The 13,673-nt window shown below is 44.2% G+C and overlaps 2 protein-coding genes across 4 annotated transcripts in view; both read left to right on the forward strand.

Annotated features, from left to right (window-relative positions):
* Positions 1–5,499, forward strand: part of ece1 (endothelin converting enzyme 1) — a 28,149-nt gene extending 22,650 nt beyond the window's left edge. For all 3 annotated transcript variants that reach the window (XM_042088126.1, XM_042088125.1, XM_042088127.1), the window contains 7 exons: positions 637–714; positions 911–1,014; positions 1,340–1,450; positions 2,162–2,229; positions 2,384–2,574; positions 3,430–3,525; positions 4,146–5,499. In XM_042088126.1, the coding sequence (XP_041944060.1) occupies positions 637–714; positions 911–1,014; positions 1,340–1,450; positions 2,162–2,229; positions 2,384–2,574; positions 3,430–3,525; positions 4,146–4,322 (825 nt within the window). In that variant the 3' untranslated portion in view covers positions 4,323–5,499. The remainder of the gene's footprint in view (positions 1–636; positions 715–910; positions 1,015–1,339; positions 1,451–2,161; positions 2,230–2,383; positions 2,575–3,429; positions 3,526–4,145) is intronic.
* A 477-nt stretch (positions 5,500–5,976) lies between these two features.
* The window catches only part of eif4g3a (eukaryotic translation initiation factor 4 gamma, 3a), a 73,895-nt gene continuing 66,198 nt past the window's right edge, over positions 5,977–13,673 (forward strand). The window contains exon 1 of the mRNA XM_042089195.1: positions 5,977–6,595. Coding sequence (XP_041945129.1) covers positions 6,435–6,595 — 161 coding nt within the window. The 5' untranslated portion in view covers positions 5,977–6,434. The remainder of the gene's footprint in view (positions 6,596–13,673) is intronic.

Consider the following 13,673-nt stretch of genomic DNA (forward strand, 5'->3'; position numbering starts at 1 on the left):
TCAGCCTGTCAGGGGTTGTTATGGCGATGCTGCCTGACAGTGGTCCAATGTGCCGGCCCTGGCTGTGGGGGTTTTGCGGCGGACTGCACATCTTGTCCTCCCTGAGGAGACAGCATGAAACATTGGGGGACAGGGGTTGGGAGCAAGCTGAACTTTTGGCTTGTTGATAGAAAAGTGTCCTTACACAACCCTGAAGTAATATTATGATAGCACTCCCCTACGTATTTTTTTTTAAAAGTTGTCAGTATCAGTACTGGTAGCAAATTCCAAAAGGGAAAAGTTCTGAATTATGCAAAAGGGATACATTGGTGATTGTTTAGTTTTGTAGATGGACTTCATTTTGCTGATTATCACCCAAATATGATTGCTTCTCAATGAATCTCTTAACAAAAAGTCCTCATGTAAAAAATGGAGTGTTGTTGCTCCGATGTTGTAGTGGTAGCAGACGTAAACACACAGGGCCTATAGGGCATCCTACCATGGCCTATGCTAACCCTTTAGCTCAATATAAACCCAGCACCAAACACAGCCTCTGCCATAACGCATATTTATGTGTTGACTATGGAACTGATTAGTTGGTTTGCAAATCTCAGTTGCTCTACAGCTCCACCTGGTGGTTCTTTTTTCTCTCCTCAGGCTGATGCCATTTACAACATGGTAGGATATCCCAAGTTCATCATGGACCCCAAGGAACTGGACAAGGTCTTCAACGATGTAGGTATAAATTAATACGGATTGGTAGCATTGTGTGGTTAATTGACTTATGCCTAAAGGTACTTAGCACAAATCAGTAGATGCTTTCTATGCTCTTTCAAGATAATTAGAAGGCTATAGTGGGCTGCTTTTGGATAAAGGCACCCGTGGCCACTCTCTCAAATTTTGTTTTGTTCTCTCGTTCTTTCTTTTGCAGTTTGAGGTGGTGTCAGAGCTGTACTTCCAGAATGTCATGCAGTACTACAACTTCTCTGGCAGAGTCACAGCAGACCAGCTGAGGAAGGCTCCAAACAGGAACCAGTGAGTACGGTCGGCCCTGCACCTAAAATACGGCTCCATGAACACATACATACACACACACACACACACACACACATTTCTGTAGTAGCAGGTGGTTTGGCTCCAATCCTCACATGATTTCTCGTTATGTGGCTTGTCGTCCAGGAAGCACTTTGTGGTTGACAAACACTCAAACTTCGAAGATCACAGGAAGTGACACCTCGACACCTACATTGGCTGTTATGAACCGTACAGAGAATACAAGAGTACAGAGGCTTAGAGTTAGACACATAGAAAACTGGAGAGAGAGGTTTATGGATATTTATGTGATTTCTCATATGCACAGGTGGAGCATGACCCCTCCCACAGTGAACGCCTACTACAACCCCACCAAGAATGAGATGGTCCTGCCTGCCGGCATTCTCCAGGCTCCATTTTACAGCCGCACATGGCCAAAGTAAGACCCTATCTCTTGGTTCGTTGGCAGCCTTTTTGGTGTCCAGGTCCATCCATGCACGGCATGCATTCATTTCCATAACCAAGACTATAGTCCTCACCATCATCCACCAGAGAGAGAGAGAGAGGAAGTACTGCCCCCATGCTAGGCTAGTTACCTCAGCCAAATAAGCCATAAATAGCCCATTAGAGAGTTAGCCTTACAGATGGAGACAATGTAGAGAACAATGGTATGTCGTCATGAATTGGTTGTTGAGCTGGCAGATTCCTGCTGGGAGGATCAGACAGTCCACACGGATGACTTTATTTGTGGCCATCGGATGTACTTGGCTTGTTTGTGAAGATGGTGCCAGAAATGAGTACATGTTGTGTGTGCCAGTTTTAAAGATAGCTGGGATGCTGAATGCTGAACTGGCCAAAGCTAAATCTCCCAATTCCTGACCCCCTGTCTTAAACGCAGCCACAAAGCACTTTTCCTTTGATTAATGTACACAGGAAACCACACGTGGTACAAGAGAGCTGGCCTGGTGCTAGCTGGTTTGCGTTATGTTTTCAGGGACAACACAGAGCATAGATGGCTGTTTCCTCACATTCTGTTGATATTATTTGGTGATACTTTTTGGATGTTTGAAATGAAAAATAAACTCCACATAGCATGTTAATACTACTTACATATGCAAGTTTCAATGCTTAATGATTAATCATGTTTCAGAGCCCTGAATTTTGGTGGAATTGGTGTGGTTATGGGGCATGAACTGACACATGCCTTTGATGACCAAGGTAAGTTCTCAGCAAAAAAACGAACGCAACTTGATTCTGTGTCATTAAAGATTACAGTCAACGCTTGAGTGATTCTACACATTTAATACAATTATGTTGCTTTGAAAAACACAATCCAAATGGTGAGATGATACCACTGTGTTTGGCCCATTAGGGAGGGAGTATGACAAGGACGGGAACCTGCGCCCCTGGTGGCAGAACTCGTCGGTGGAGGCCTTCAAGCACCAGACCCAGTGCATGGTGGAGCAGTACAGCAACTACACCATCAACAAGGAGCCTCTGAACGGCAAGCACACCCTGGGGGAGAACATAGCCGACAACGGGGGACTGAAGGCTGCATACAAGGTCAGAAAAGAGACATGTCTGGGTACCTCAGCTGGTTAGGCAGGACAAGGCCAGGGCCTAGCCATGGGTGCACATTATCAGGAACATGTTCAGAAAGTAAATCTTTTCAGTGCAAAATGAAAAAATAACAAGCTCTGCTGAATTACAGGATATAATGAACATTAAAAATGAAATGCTCCAGTCACCCCCCTTATACACTCCCCTTTATAGACAGATGTCTGTCTGTGCTTAGGAAAAGGGCCCATTAACACTGAAGAAGGCAACACGGCGAAACATATTTGTGCAATAAACATTTTTGTATGCAAAGTGCTGCCTTTTTTCTCCATTAACACTAAAGCCAGATCAGCCTGTGTGTATAAGTATATATACTCTTTTGATCCCGTAGAGCATATTTGTGAGAAGCATTAGTAGAGGTTGGCGAAGAGGAAGAGGAGGCCTGACCTCATGAGGGGGTCCAGTCAGTTTAAAAAAAGAACACGCTAACACGTTTCCAAGCACACAGGCGGAGGTGTGTGTGTGTGTTGGAGGGGGTGGGCACTAAAGCCTGTCTGGGGTGGAAAATCGGGGGAAAGCCTATCTCACTGTAAAGCCTTGGAACATAACAGGTGGCAGAGCGGGCCGCAGCTCGCACATTCTTTCCGTCGGCTCAAAGGCTGTAGGTTACTGGCGCAGACGAGCAAAAACATATGGTAGGGAAGGACCTAGCGTGCCCTGGGTTAGCGCAGGTGTCAAGAGGGGAAATCAAGTCTAGGTGGTGTAGTGAAGGGACTGTGCTGTGCTGTGCTGGTGAAGGTGTTTCTGTGGAGCTGAAGGAAAGTGCAATTAGGGAAGTGAAACCTGATCGCTGTCTCGCAGGCCTACGTGAACTGGACCAAGAAGAATGGGGAGGAGGACACACTGCCCGCCCTGGGGTTGACCAACCATCAGCTGTTTTTTATTGGATTTGCCCAGGTGAGGGACCGCAATTCATTTTCCTATTTGATTCACGGACATTTGCATTACATCTTCTGTTTGATTTGATTATTTGATAATACCACATACAACTCTTTGGATTTTTTATTATAAAAACAAAGGTCGTAAACAAATGTGTTATTTATTCACATATGCGATTATGCGTGTATAAATATGTTATGACGTGTTGTTAGAGCTACACCCAGTGTTAAATATTATCAGATAATACTATGAAATTTGAATGAGCACTGAACGTGACGTGTTTACTGTTAAGCCATGGACAAGGTTTGCCCTCCAGTTTGGATGCCAACGTTGATGTGGGCTTGGTCAAACACAGGTTATTCAAGATGGCACCTAGCCATTATTATGCAGTGCCAAGAGTTATGAAGTATTGGAGGACGATGTCCAATGGCTGCACTGTTAAATATTGTGAATCTGGGGGGGGGGGGGGGGGGGGGTCGACACTTTATTTCATTCAATATGCACATTAAGAACTTACACGGATCAATTTAGTAAATGTTCTGTGTTAAAAGTTCCCCATACTATGTTGTCTCATGAAGGCTCCACTGTGTGTGTGTGTGTGTGTGTGTGTGTATGTGTGTCACCTCTTGGCCACACAGGTGTGGTGTTCTGTGCGTACCCCTGAAAGCTCCCATGAGGGTGTGATCACGGATCCCCACAGCCCGTCACAGTACCGTGTCATCGGCACTGTCTCCAACTCCCAGGACTTCTCCAGGCACTTCGGCTGCCCGGCCAACTCCCCCATGAACCCCAAGCAGAAGTGCGAGCTCTGGTGAAAAACGCGCACACCAGGGCCCTATGACCCTGGTCATGCTTTGCTGTGGCAAAGTGGCCTGTATGGGGTCATGAGCTCTCCTTCAGAGATGGCCAAGACAGAGACAGAGGTGATTGACTGGTGAATGAACAAATCACAGCAGCTCTGCTTGCTCAGCTCTTACTTCTCAGGTTGCCTAATCTGGACTGCCAAGCCTGGAGGAGGAATCCCGATCCCAACTCAGCTCGTCTTCATTAATATGTGGAGGAAAACACACTCTTCACACTTTTTTTTGTTTTGTTTTAATCTCTGAGGAGCACATTGAATTAACGAAATGTGTTCTGCTCCTTGGTTGAGGTGAGGAGACGCACTGTTAACACTGGAAACCAGACAGGTTGAGTTTAATGAAGAGACTAAAGGATGTGTGGGTGGGTGGGGTATAATTCTTTGCATCAAGGCTTATGAATAAAAAAAGAGGTCATGCACCTCTGTCTTAATGTGTTTTTTTTTTAAAGTGGAAAAGAATATTTATTTTTCTGCCTTTATTACAATGCCTTGTCAATTCGTAAGGTTCTTGTTCATATGTAAAATAGCTTGCAAAGTTAATTCTTAAATACATTTAGATTGTTTTATGTAAATTTGTATAAGTCTGTATAAGTCAAGTTAAGTGTATTGTAAAGCTCCTGCCAAATGCTCTTGTGAATGTCTTTGTAATGGGCACTATGCATCCTTAGAGGACAGAGGCCTGACCCTTTGGATGTTGGCTCCATTATCCACCTGGGCACATTAAATTATATAAATGCACAGAGTTTAAAGAAGTGACTGTGTATATATATTGTGCAATAACTTGTTTTGTTATAAAGTTTGAAATTTGAAGATGACTGATGGAATGTGAGATGTGTTTAAAATAGCAGCTCTCTATGTTAGAATTGGTCTGTCTACTAACACTGTCACATGCATTCATTTAGAACAGCCATTATGCGACAAATGCTGGTTCTCATTTTGTCAGAAATGTTTCAGTATGGCCTAAGAATGCTATGTGTTTGTGTGCAGAACCCCACAGGCTACCTAGGCCACATCTGAGATGGAAAACTATGAAGTCACCTGGTATTGCATACCCCTTGGATTTTAACCATTTATGCCTCATTTTGTATCTCTTACACATTAAATTCGAAAATAAAAATAATTTCTATAAAATACACCGTTGTTATCTTCTCTCTCATTTGGCAGTTGCATTTACACTCGCACCTCTCAAAAACCTCCGATAGATGTCGCTGTATGAATGTATTTTAGAGAGCCGAGCTCACGTATTTTTTAAGCAAATAAGCATTTTTTCCACTCTTAAACTAATGTTGTGGTGAACTGTTGTGGTCTTCTTAATCACGCATTTGTAAACCATTTAAAAGTTATGTTCCTGCTAACATATATGCTGGAAACCACTATTCACTTTGCTTAACGATAAAATATGTGCCAAACAGTGCAGTATCCCAACTAGACTACATTGAGACAAACGCTCTGTGTCGATAAAGTTCTAATTATTTTAATGTTGCATTATGTACTGATGGCTAGCATACGTTGGTTTTAGTCAGTGCCTCTGAAATCTCGACATGAACATAGAAACCCAGCATCAAATCCTACTGATACGTCACATTTGTCAGTCCTAGGTTAACCATAGGCAGTCAGCCGAGTATACCCGAAATTAGCCGACGGTAGTCGAACAGTCCGTCCTACCGGACTGCTTGAGGCGGCCGCAACGCCATGTTGAGCGAAGTCTCCCATCTCTATGAAAAAATAAGTTTAAAATGCAACATGAAGATATCAAACGCTGACTGAGTGAAGAGGGCACACCGGGGAATATACTCTGAAGAACGGAACCGAACCAGATCCGCGGACATCCCGGACGAGGTGGGGGAGGCAAGCCCCTCACCGTCCCCATGAATAGCTCTACAATTCTTGTAAAAAGCGACTATACATTTAAAAAGCCAGTTATAGAAATGGATTGTGAGACGGAATCTTAAGCAAAAGGATTTGCTGCAACGCTGAAGAGGAACATCTCGCCTACTTATGTATAATAACTAGATAGTGTGTAAACATAATTTAGTAACGTATTGTTTGCTTTTGTTCAAAATCTGCAATGAGTTTGCCACCGAAAGTGGTGCCGAAACCGGCTGCTGTCGCAGTTAGTGGACCTGTAACCGGGCCATCTCCATCAAGCCAACTGCGGGCGTCTCTGACCTCCGTGTCGCTACCACCGGGAGCCCCGACTGCTCAACCGCCTGCTGTGCCGCCACCCCAGTATCCTTCACTGATAACAATAACGTTAACGTTACCCCCACTCAAAGCTGGATCCCACCGGTAACCCTGGTATATTTTCTGAAGACGTAGCCAGAATGGGAAAATAGCCTAGCTAACGTCATTACATATAGCTGGCTTGCTAATGCGATAGTGGAACAGGAGAAATGAAAATGATGGCTAACAGTCCAGCTAATTAACGTTAGCTCTAAGATTATCCTGCTAATATTGTTTTTAATCATGATAGCTGGCTAGCTAGCTAATAGCCAAACCAACATTAGCTAGCGAGTAGAGCTAACTGCTTGAAATGCTTCCTAGCTAGATAAGTTAGCTGGAGAAATCCTGTCAGGAACCGGGTTTATCTATGTATTTCAAGCAGTTTTCAGCTACTTTTCTATATTAAAGAGGCTACCGGTGTGCTAGGTTGGTGGGCATGACAATTGAAAAATGGAATGTTGGAGAGTACTCTACGTGATTGCGTCAAGTGTAGTCGGCTTTGTGTGATGAACTTGACAATTTTGTCTTTGTGTGAGGGGGAACGATGGGGACACTTGCTTTGCTAGCTAGCTAGCTTGGTCTGCTAGCGTAACATATAGCCTTACTTTTGGGCGACTGTCATAAACTCTGAACACCAGGTTTTGCCGGCTTTTGTTGTAATGTCAGTAAAATGCCGAGGGCTACTCTTTTCTTATCGTACTGAATAATCACAGGGTTGAGGTCTTGGTCCATTTTAACTCTGATCGCCATACCGTTATTTTCTATCGGGATTTCCCCCGTTTCCTGTGTACATTAATCTGTATATTAATCGAGATGCGGATCTGGCCAAATCAGCTCACGTGCATCTGCATCATCGGCCCCTCATCGGTTGTTCAGAAAATCCATTGACAGTATGTTGGTAAAGAAAACAAAATACAGTAGTTAGCTTTTAGGTCAGCTTGCAAATCGTAGTGTCATTTGAAAGCAGTCCGTATTGTATAGGCTACGTGGACACTCAGGTGCTGATGCAGCTGAGTGTGCGCCACAGATTCGAGAAGAGAAATCACCATCTAACGTTACCAATTAATTCTTAATGTAATCAGTCATGATGTTGTTTTTAGTGTAGCAGCATCATATATTTCAGGAAAAAGTTAGCATAATATACGACCAATTGCTATAGTTCCACCCCATACGTTATTGGATTGTTGTCAGACATTTGAATATAGTGGATGTGTGTAAGTGTATGATTAGCAGACCATAGGACGTTCATTCAGTAGGTCATTCATAGGACTCATTCAGTAGGTCAATTGCATGGTAACACCGGAGTTGACGGGGATCTGAGTAAACATTGCTAGCTGTTTTCCTGTCATCCCCTGACGTTGTTGACATCTCCACGTCATATTCGTGAGGATTCAGGTCCGTGAGGTGTGTCTGATGGCAAACCATCCCCATCCCTCCCTGTCTGTTCTGGGCATTGTAGATTCAGGAAGTGGCAAGGTTTTTTTTTGCCGGTGCTCTGTTACACATGAACCAGCAGTCATAAAATTAGTGCCTTGAGGTTTCAGTGAGAAGAAAGCATTGTGGTTTGCAAGTGTGGATGGTGGACTTCCAAAAACAGACCAAACTCCCAAAAAGGTTTTCTGGGTGTGAGTGCTATCCCCTCTGTCCACAGGGTTGAACAATAACAAAAACAGAACACAACACATAATCACCCAGGCCATTTAGGCATTTTATTTGTTGAATGGAAACACTGGCAACTACACTCTGTCAGCTATGGGTCTTTCAAAGGAGCTGAAGACTGTGGTTTGTGGGTCACACTAAACATATCTGTCCCAGTCATGGACGGAGAGTCAGTAGGAGGTTGTTCTCTTGCATTGATATTCTCCATTATGATTCCCCAAATGCTTCCTTGATGCTCTTACACAGAGCTTGGAACCTTGCTTCACCCTCATACTGCTCCACCCTGTGCACAGATTAGGCTTATTGTCTTGTCAGCGATTAGCCTCCTGATTGGTGCTGTCAGTTGTCCTCTCTTGATAATGTAATTAACCTTTTCTGAACAGGATGGCAGAGTTGCATGGTGGGGGTATACAAATTCTGAGGCACCTAATTCTGTCTGCATGGCTGCATTTGCATGGCTGCCGAACCTTTTTTTGTCTGTAGGTGCATTTGTTTGGATGTAGAAAGTCAATGTAAACGGAAAAGTACAGGAACATAATACAATGGGGGTTGTTGGGAGTGATGGTAACATTGTTTGTTATTTTGTTTTTGTGAGAAGTGTTCTCAACAGACATCAGAAAGCCAGCTGCAGACAAAAGAACATGTTGGCTTTCTTATGGGGAAATGTCAACGAGATGACGGTGATAGCCATGTTAAATGCTGTCAGATCTTGACATTTCCATGCTCTGGACCAGGGCACACATGTGGTTCTGGACTTCAGATGTTGTGCCAACGTCATCCGGGACATGGGGACTCTGGGAATGTGACAGGTGTTGATTAGCATGTCTGGAAGCGTGCATATTCTTTCAAGCCAAGTGACAATATATTCAAACCAAATGCTGGCAAAATCAAATGTTTTCCATCATACACCACAGTTAAATTGTGTTTTATGGCCAAGTCACAGAATGCCTCAAAACTTACCATATTGATTTGTTGTTTTGCATTTGTTTACCCTGGAACAGAAACTGACTCTAAATTTAAGAGCGTGTTTTTGGGACCTTTAGTCAGAGAATTGGCCCAATTTAACTAAAAGGCATTGGGTTTTTCTATCCTAGGATGTCATACTTGGTAATCATAAGTGAGGGATTTTGTGAGTTAGCCTATTAAATAAATAATCCCATCAGAACATCTTAGGATAAACCACTGAGCATTGCCCCTGTACAGTATTCTTAAGGCAAAAATAAACACCTTCTCATGGTACACACATTTTAAAATACTTTTTATTGTTTATTAATAAATAATTTGTGGCAGCTGAGGGAAGTTATGTAGTGTGACATGACTAAATGCTTCACCCGAGTCACAGATGGGTGTTCACCAACCGTACATCCTAATCCATACATATCCCTATGGCCATTGGTGGAGACAATATGCCTGCCATCAAGTGTGGTTTCGGGCCTTTCCCGTAGGGTGTATTCCACAAAGTAAGACTTCAGCATGCTGAATGAAAATCTGAAAATCCCCACAAACCTGAGGCACAGAGAGCCTTGGTGAAAAGTGTCATTTTTGGGTTTTATTTTGTGCCGTTGTCTGGATAATGAAGTAATCCTGGTCTTTGTCAATATTTGTTTAAATGCACCCTTATGTCTAGACCAACCTATGGTGTAGTTTCACTTAAATTAAAATATATTGTTATTATTTTTATAGATTACTTTTAAATATTTGTTTTAACTCATAGCTTTTAATTAGTATTCGTTTAAAGAGGCTCCTGGTTAGCAACGAAACCACAAGATAGTCAGCAAAGGCCAGTAAGATTACACCAGAGTAATATATGGATTACAGAATGCATCTATTCAAGACACTTTTGGTAACACTGGTAGGTTACCACTTCAGTTTCTTAAGTTATGTGATGCAAGCTTTTTTTGTAATTTAATGTAGGGGTCATGTTAGTAAGATTGCATATCTTAAATGTAATGTTATTTATAAAGCGAACACACTTTAGCTTGCTTAGGTAAATTTAGCTGGCGTTAGCTTCATCTCTGTGAGGCCGGTAAATGTAAACATAGCCGCCATGGTATTTATTTTTCCTTAAAAGAATAGCCCAAGGTCTAGTTTATAAGGGAGTACATTTCACTTTCAGTTTGGCGATGGTAGACTGCCCCTCTTAGCTAATCTCCAGTCTTGCTTACCAGTTATTTCTTTTATGTAGTTTTGTTAATTAACAGCCAAATAAATGAATTTTGGTCAAATATTGGTTATCGTCCATCCAGTCATTAGATATCGTTATTGTCGTTGGCCCTTAAAACTGCATATCAGTTGACCCCTACTGTACACTGCTCTCTCCAGTACCACGTTATCCCTATGCTTGCTAGGTCTAGCAAGGGCAAAGGCCAAAACACAGACCTGTCTTGGGAGAACTTTAATGATGTGGTTGGTTCCACTGCATAAGCCCCCTGGTTCACCGAGTTTGTCAGATGTTTTTGTGGTTCATTCAGTTGTCCAATACTATTGATCTATTGATTGTATTGAGGACTTGATGCTATGCAGATGTCTGTAAGGGGATCACGTGTGGTCAAAGTGGTCAGCCAACATGTACTCATGACCATCTACTACATAACAACACTAACTCAACAGCATGAGTGGACTTGAATCGACTGAAATCTATATCCATTGGACATTATAGCTCAGAAGCATTTCAAACTTATCTCATATGGTGTGGTTACAAACAGTACAAAAGGACTGTTGAGGGCATACTCGTTCGATTCTGTCCTGCTTTTCAGAGCCCTGCTACTGCTCTTGTCAAAAGAGGTATGCAAATAGAGCCATGAAGCTCACTGGGAGTGATTGGGAGAGGTTGGAGAGCCACCATGTCATTCATAGGACTCATTCAGTAGGTCAGTTGCATGGGAACACCGGAGTTCACGGGGATCTGAGTAAACATTGCTAGCTGTTTTCCTGTCATCCCCTGACGTTGTTGACATCTCCATGTCATATTCGATCGTCAGGTCATTGAGGTGTGTCTGATGGCAAACCATCCCCATCCCTTCCTGTCTGTTCTGGGCATTGTTGGTTCAGGAAGTGGCAAGGTGTTTTTCTGCGGTTGCTCTGTTACACATGAACCTCCCAACATGGACACATTTGGGTCTGCAGCTAAAGTGCTGTTCCAACATCTGTACCAAACCAAAGAGCAATTTACAGTTGCGTTTTTCCTAGGCTTACATCGTGTGAGTGTAGAGAGACTAAATAGACCTAGTTAACATGGACACTAGTCTTACTGCCTTATTATATGTGTTGTCTTTATCAGTTCTATCTCTGCTTACTGGTCTTAAAAGTGTATTTCATTTGCTTTTTATGTGTGGAGGTTTAAAGTGTATATAAGATGTGCTGTGCTGTTCTCTTCTGAGGGTCTCAGTTCATAGTCATGTCTGAGTTCTTCTCTCTACTCTTCAGTAGCAGAGGAGCCCGCCTGCATCAGCTAATGAATCATCTTTAATTACCTGAGGAGATCAGTCAGGTGTGTTAGTACAGGGGTGGGGAAACGCACAGTGCCGTGCAGCCATGGGGAATGCTTTGTGAAAGGCATGCCCAGGCTCTTGGCCGTGTGTGTGTGTGTGTCTGTCTCACCCGCCTGCCTGCCAGCCCATGCTGTCTGTGGCATCTGGTGTTGGGTGGCGACACCTGATCTGCTGAGATCAGGCCGGGTGAGGTGGTAGAGGTGGGGGAGTCTGATCTTTGTGCTCGCTCTCTCCCCGTGCCGGCTGGCACCTGCCTCAGCCCAGGCATTCCTCTCATTCCTGCGCTTGAACCTGCTGTCTGGAACACTAACTCAGCTCGTGCAAGCAAGTGATAGGCAGAGTCTGTGCATGTGTGTGTTTGTGTTTGTGTTTGTGTGTGTGTTTGTGTTTGTGTGTGTGTGTGTGTGTGTGTGTGTGTTTGTTTGTGTATGTGAGTGTGAGAGAGAGAGTGTGAGTGTGTGTGTGTCCGTGCGTGTCCATGCGTGTGTGTGTGTGTGCATGCATGCGTGCACATGGGGAGGTTAGGTGGTGTCAGTTTATAATGGCTTGTTTGTGCAACTGCGCAAACAAGGACTTCAAAGGACACCATTCGTCCCATGCCTGTCTGCTGCCCCATTGACCTAATTTTAGTGACTTTTTTTACACTTAAACACAGCTCTGGGCCAGCAGCACAGTGCTGTTTCTCTGAATCATTATCCATGGCTGGTTCAAGTCAGGCGTTGGGTGAGAAGGTTGCTTGTCCTCATGAGCTGCTGTGGGGCAGTGCCAGATCCAGGCCCACCATGTTGGGTCCGTGTGGTAGTCACCCAGCACTCCCAGAGGCTGGGATTTGGGTCAAGGAGGACCAGGTGATTGCATAAGCGGCTGTTGGGTGTAGGGGCTGTTTGTTGTGTTGGGGGTTTCCCAAAAGTCCCTGTCTTCCTCATTCATTCCCCTTATACCCTTTTCTCTTTCTTATGCACTCCTCCCTCCCTTTCTCTCTCTCTCTCTGTTTCATTCGGTCATTTGTCTTTGCTGCCTGTCTTTCTGGTTTTGAATAGAACTTCCTCTCAGGACTTCGAGCTGTGATGTGTAGCTGCCTGTGACTAAAGCGCTGGCAGAATGTTTCATCTTTCATTTATGTAGGTTGTGTGTGTGTGTGTGTGTGTGTGTGTGTGTGTGTGTGTGTGTGTGTGTGTGTGTGTGTGTGTGTGTGTGTGTGTGTGTGTGTGTGTGTGTGTGTGTGCGCGCGTACAAGCTGTAGGGGTTGGTTGGAAAGGGGGGGGGGGGGTGCAGCTCCTGGTTGCCAGAGCGACGGCGGGCGCACACAGCAGGGGCAGACAATGGCAGGGCTGCTTAGCATTCTGTGTGCATTGGGCCAGCCGGCCACTTCCCACCAGGCTCGTAACAATGGCCCAGGTCACACACAGCCCGGCCGGAGCCAGATACCAGCACAGGACTCGACGTGTGGAGCCTCTCTCTCGCTCCCTCCCTCCATGTCCCTCTCTCTCTTTCCCTCCATCTTCCCTTTCTCTCATTCTCTCTGTTGCTTTCATTCATTTTCACTCTTTCTTTGTGTATGTCTTTCTTTCTTCCCCTTTCTCTCATCCCCATCCTTTTCTCACTTTCCTCCCTGTCTTGCTGTGTCTATTTCTATTGTTTTGTATTTGTTTCTCAGTTGTGGTCACTCTGTGGTAACTCTCGTCTCTCCCTCTATCCACCTCACTCGCCAAACGTCTCTCCCCATCTCTCCCAGATCTACCTTTGAGTTTGACCATTGGCATGGTTCTCTACACATATCTTTTCTATCCTTTGGCTGATCTCCAGTCCATATTGACTTCTCTCTCTCTCTATCTCTCTATCTCTGCTCTCTTTGTTCTCCTTCTCTATCCGTCTGTCTGTCTGTCTCTTGAGGTGTGGGTGCAGCCTCAGGGCTGCTGTATGCTCCGCTGCTG

The sequence above is a fragment of the Alosa sapidissima genome, chromosome 4 (genome assembly GCF_018492685.1).
Source record: "Alosa sapidissima isolate fAloSap1 chromosome 4, fAloSap1.pri, whole genome shotgun sequence".
In the NCBI taxonomy this organism is placed as follows: domain Eukaryota; kingdom Metazoa; phylum Chordata; class Actinopteri; order Clupeiformes; family Clupeidae; genus Alosa; species Alosa sapidissima.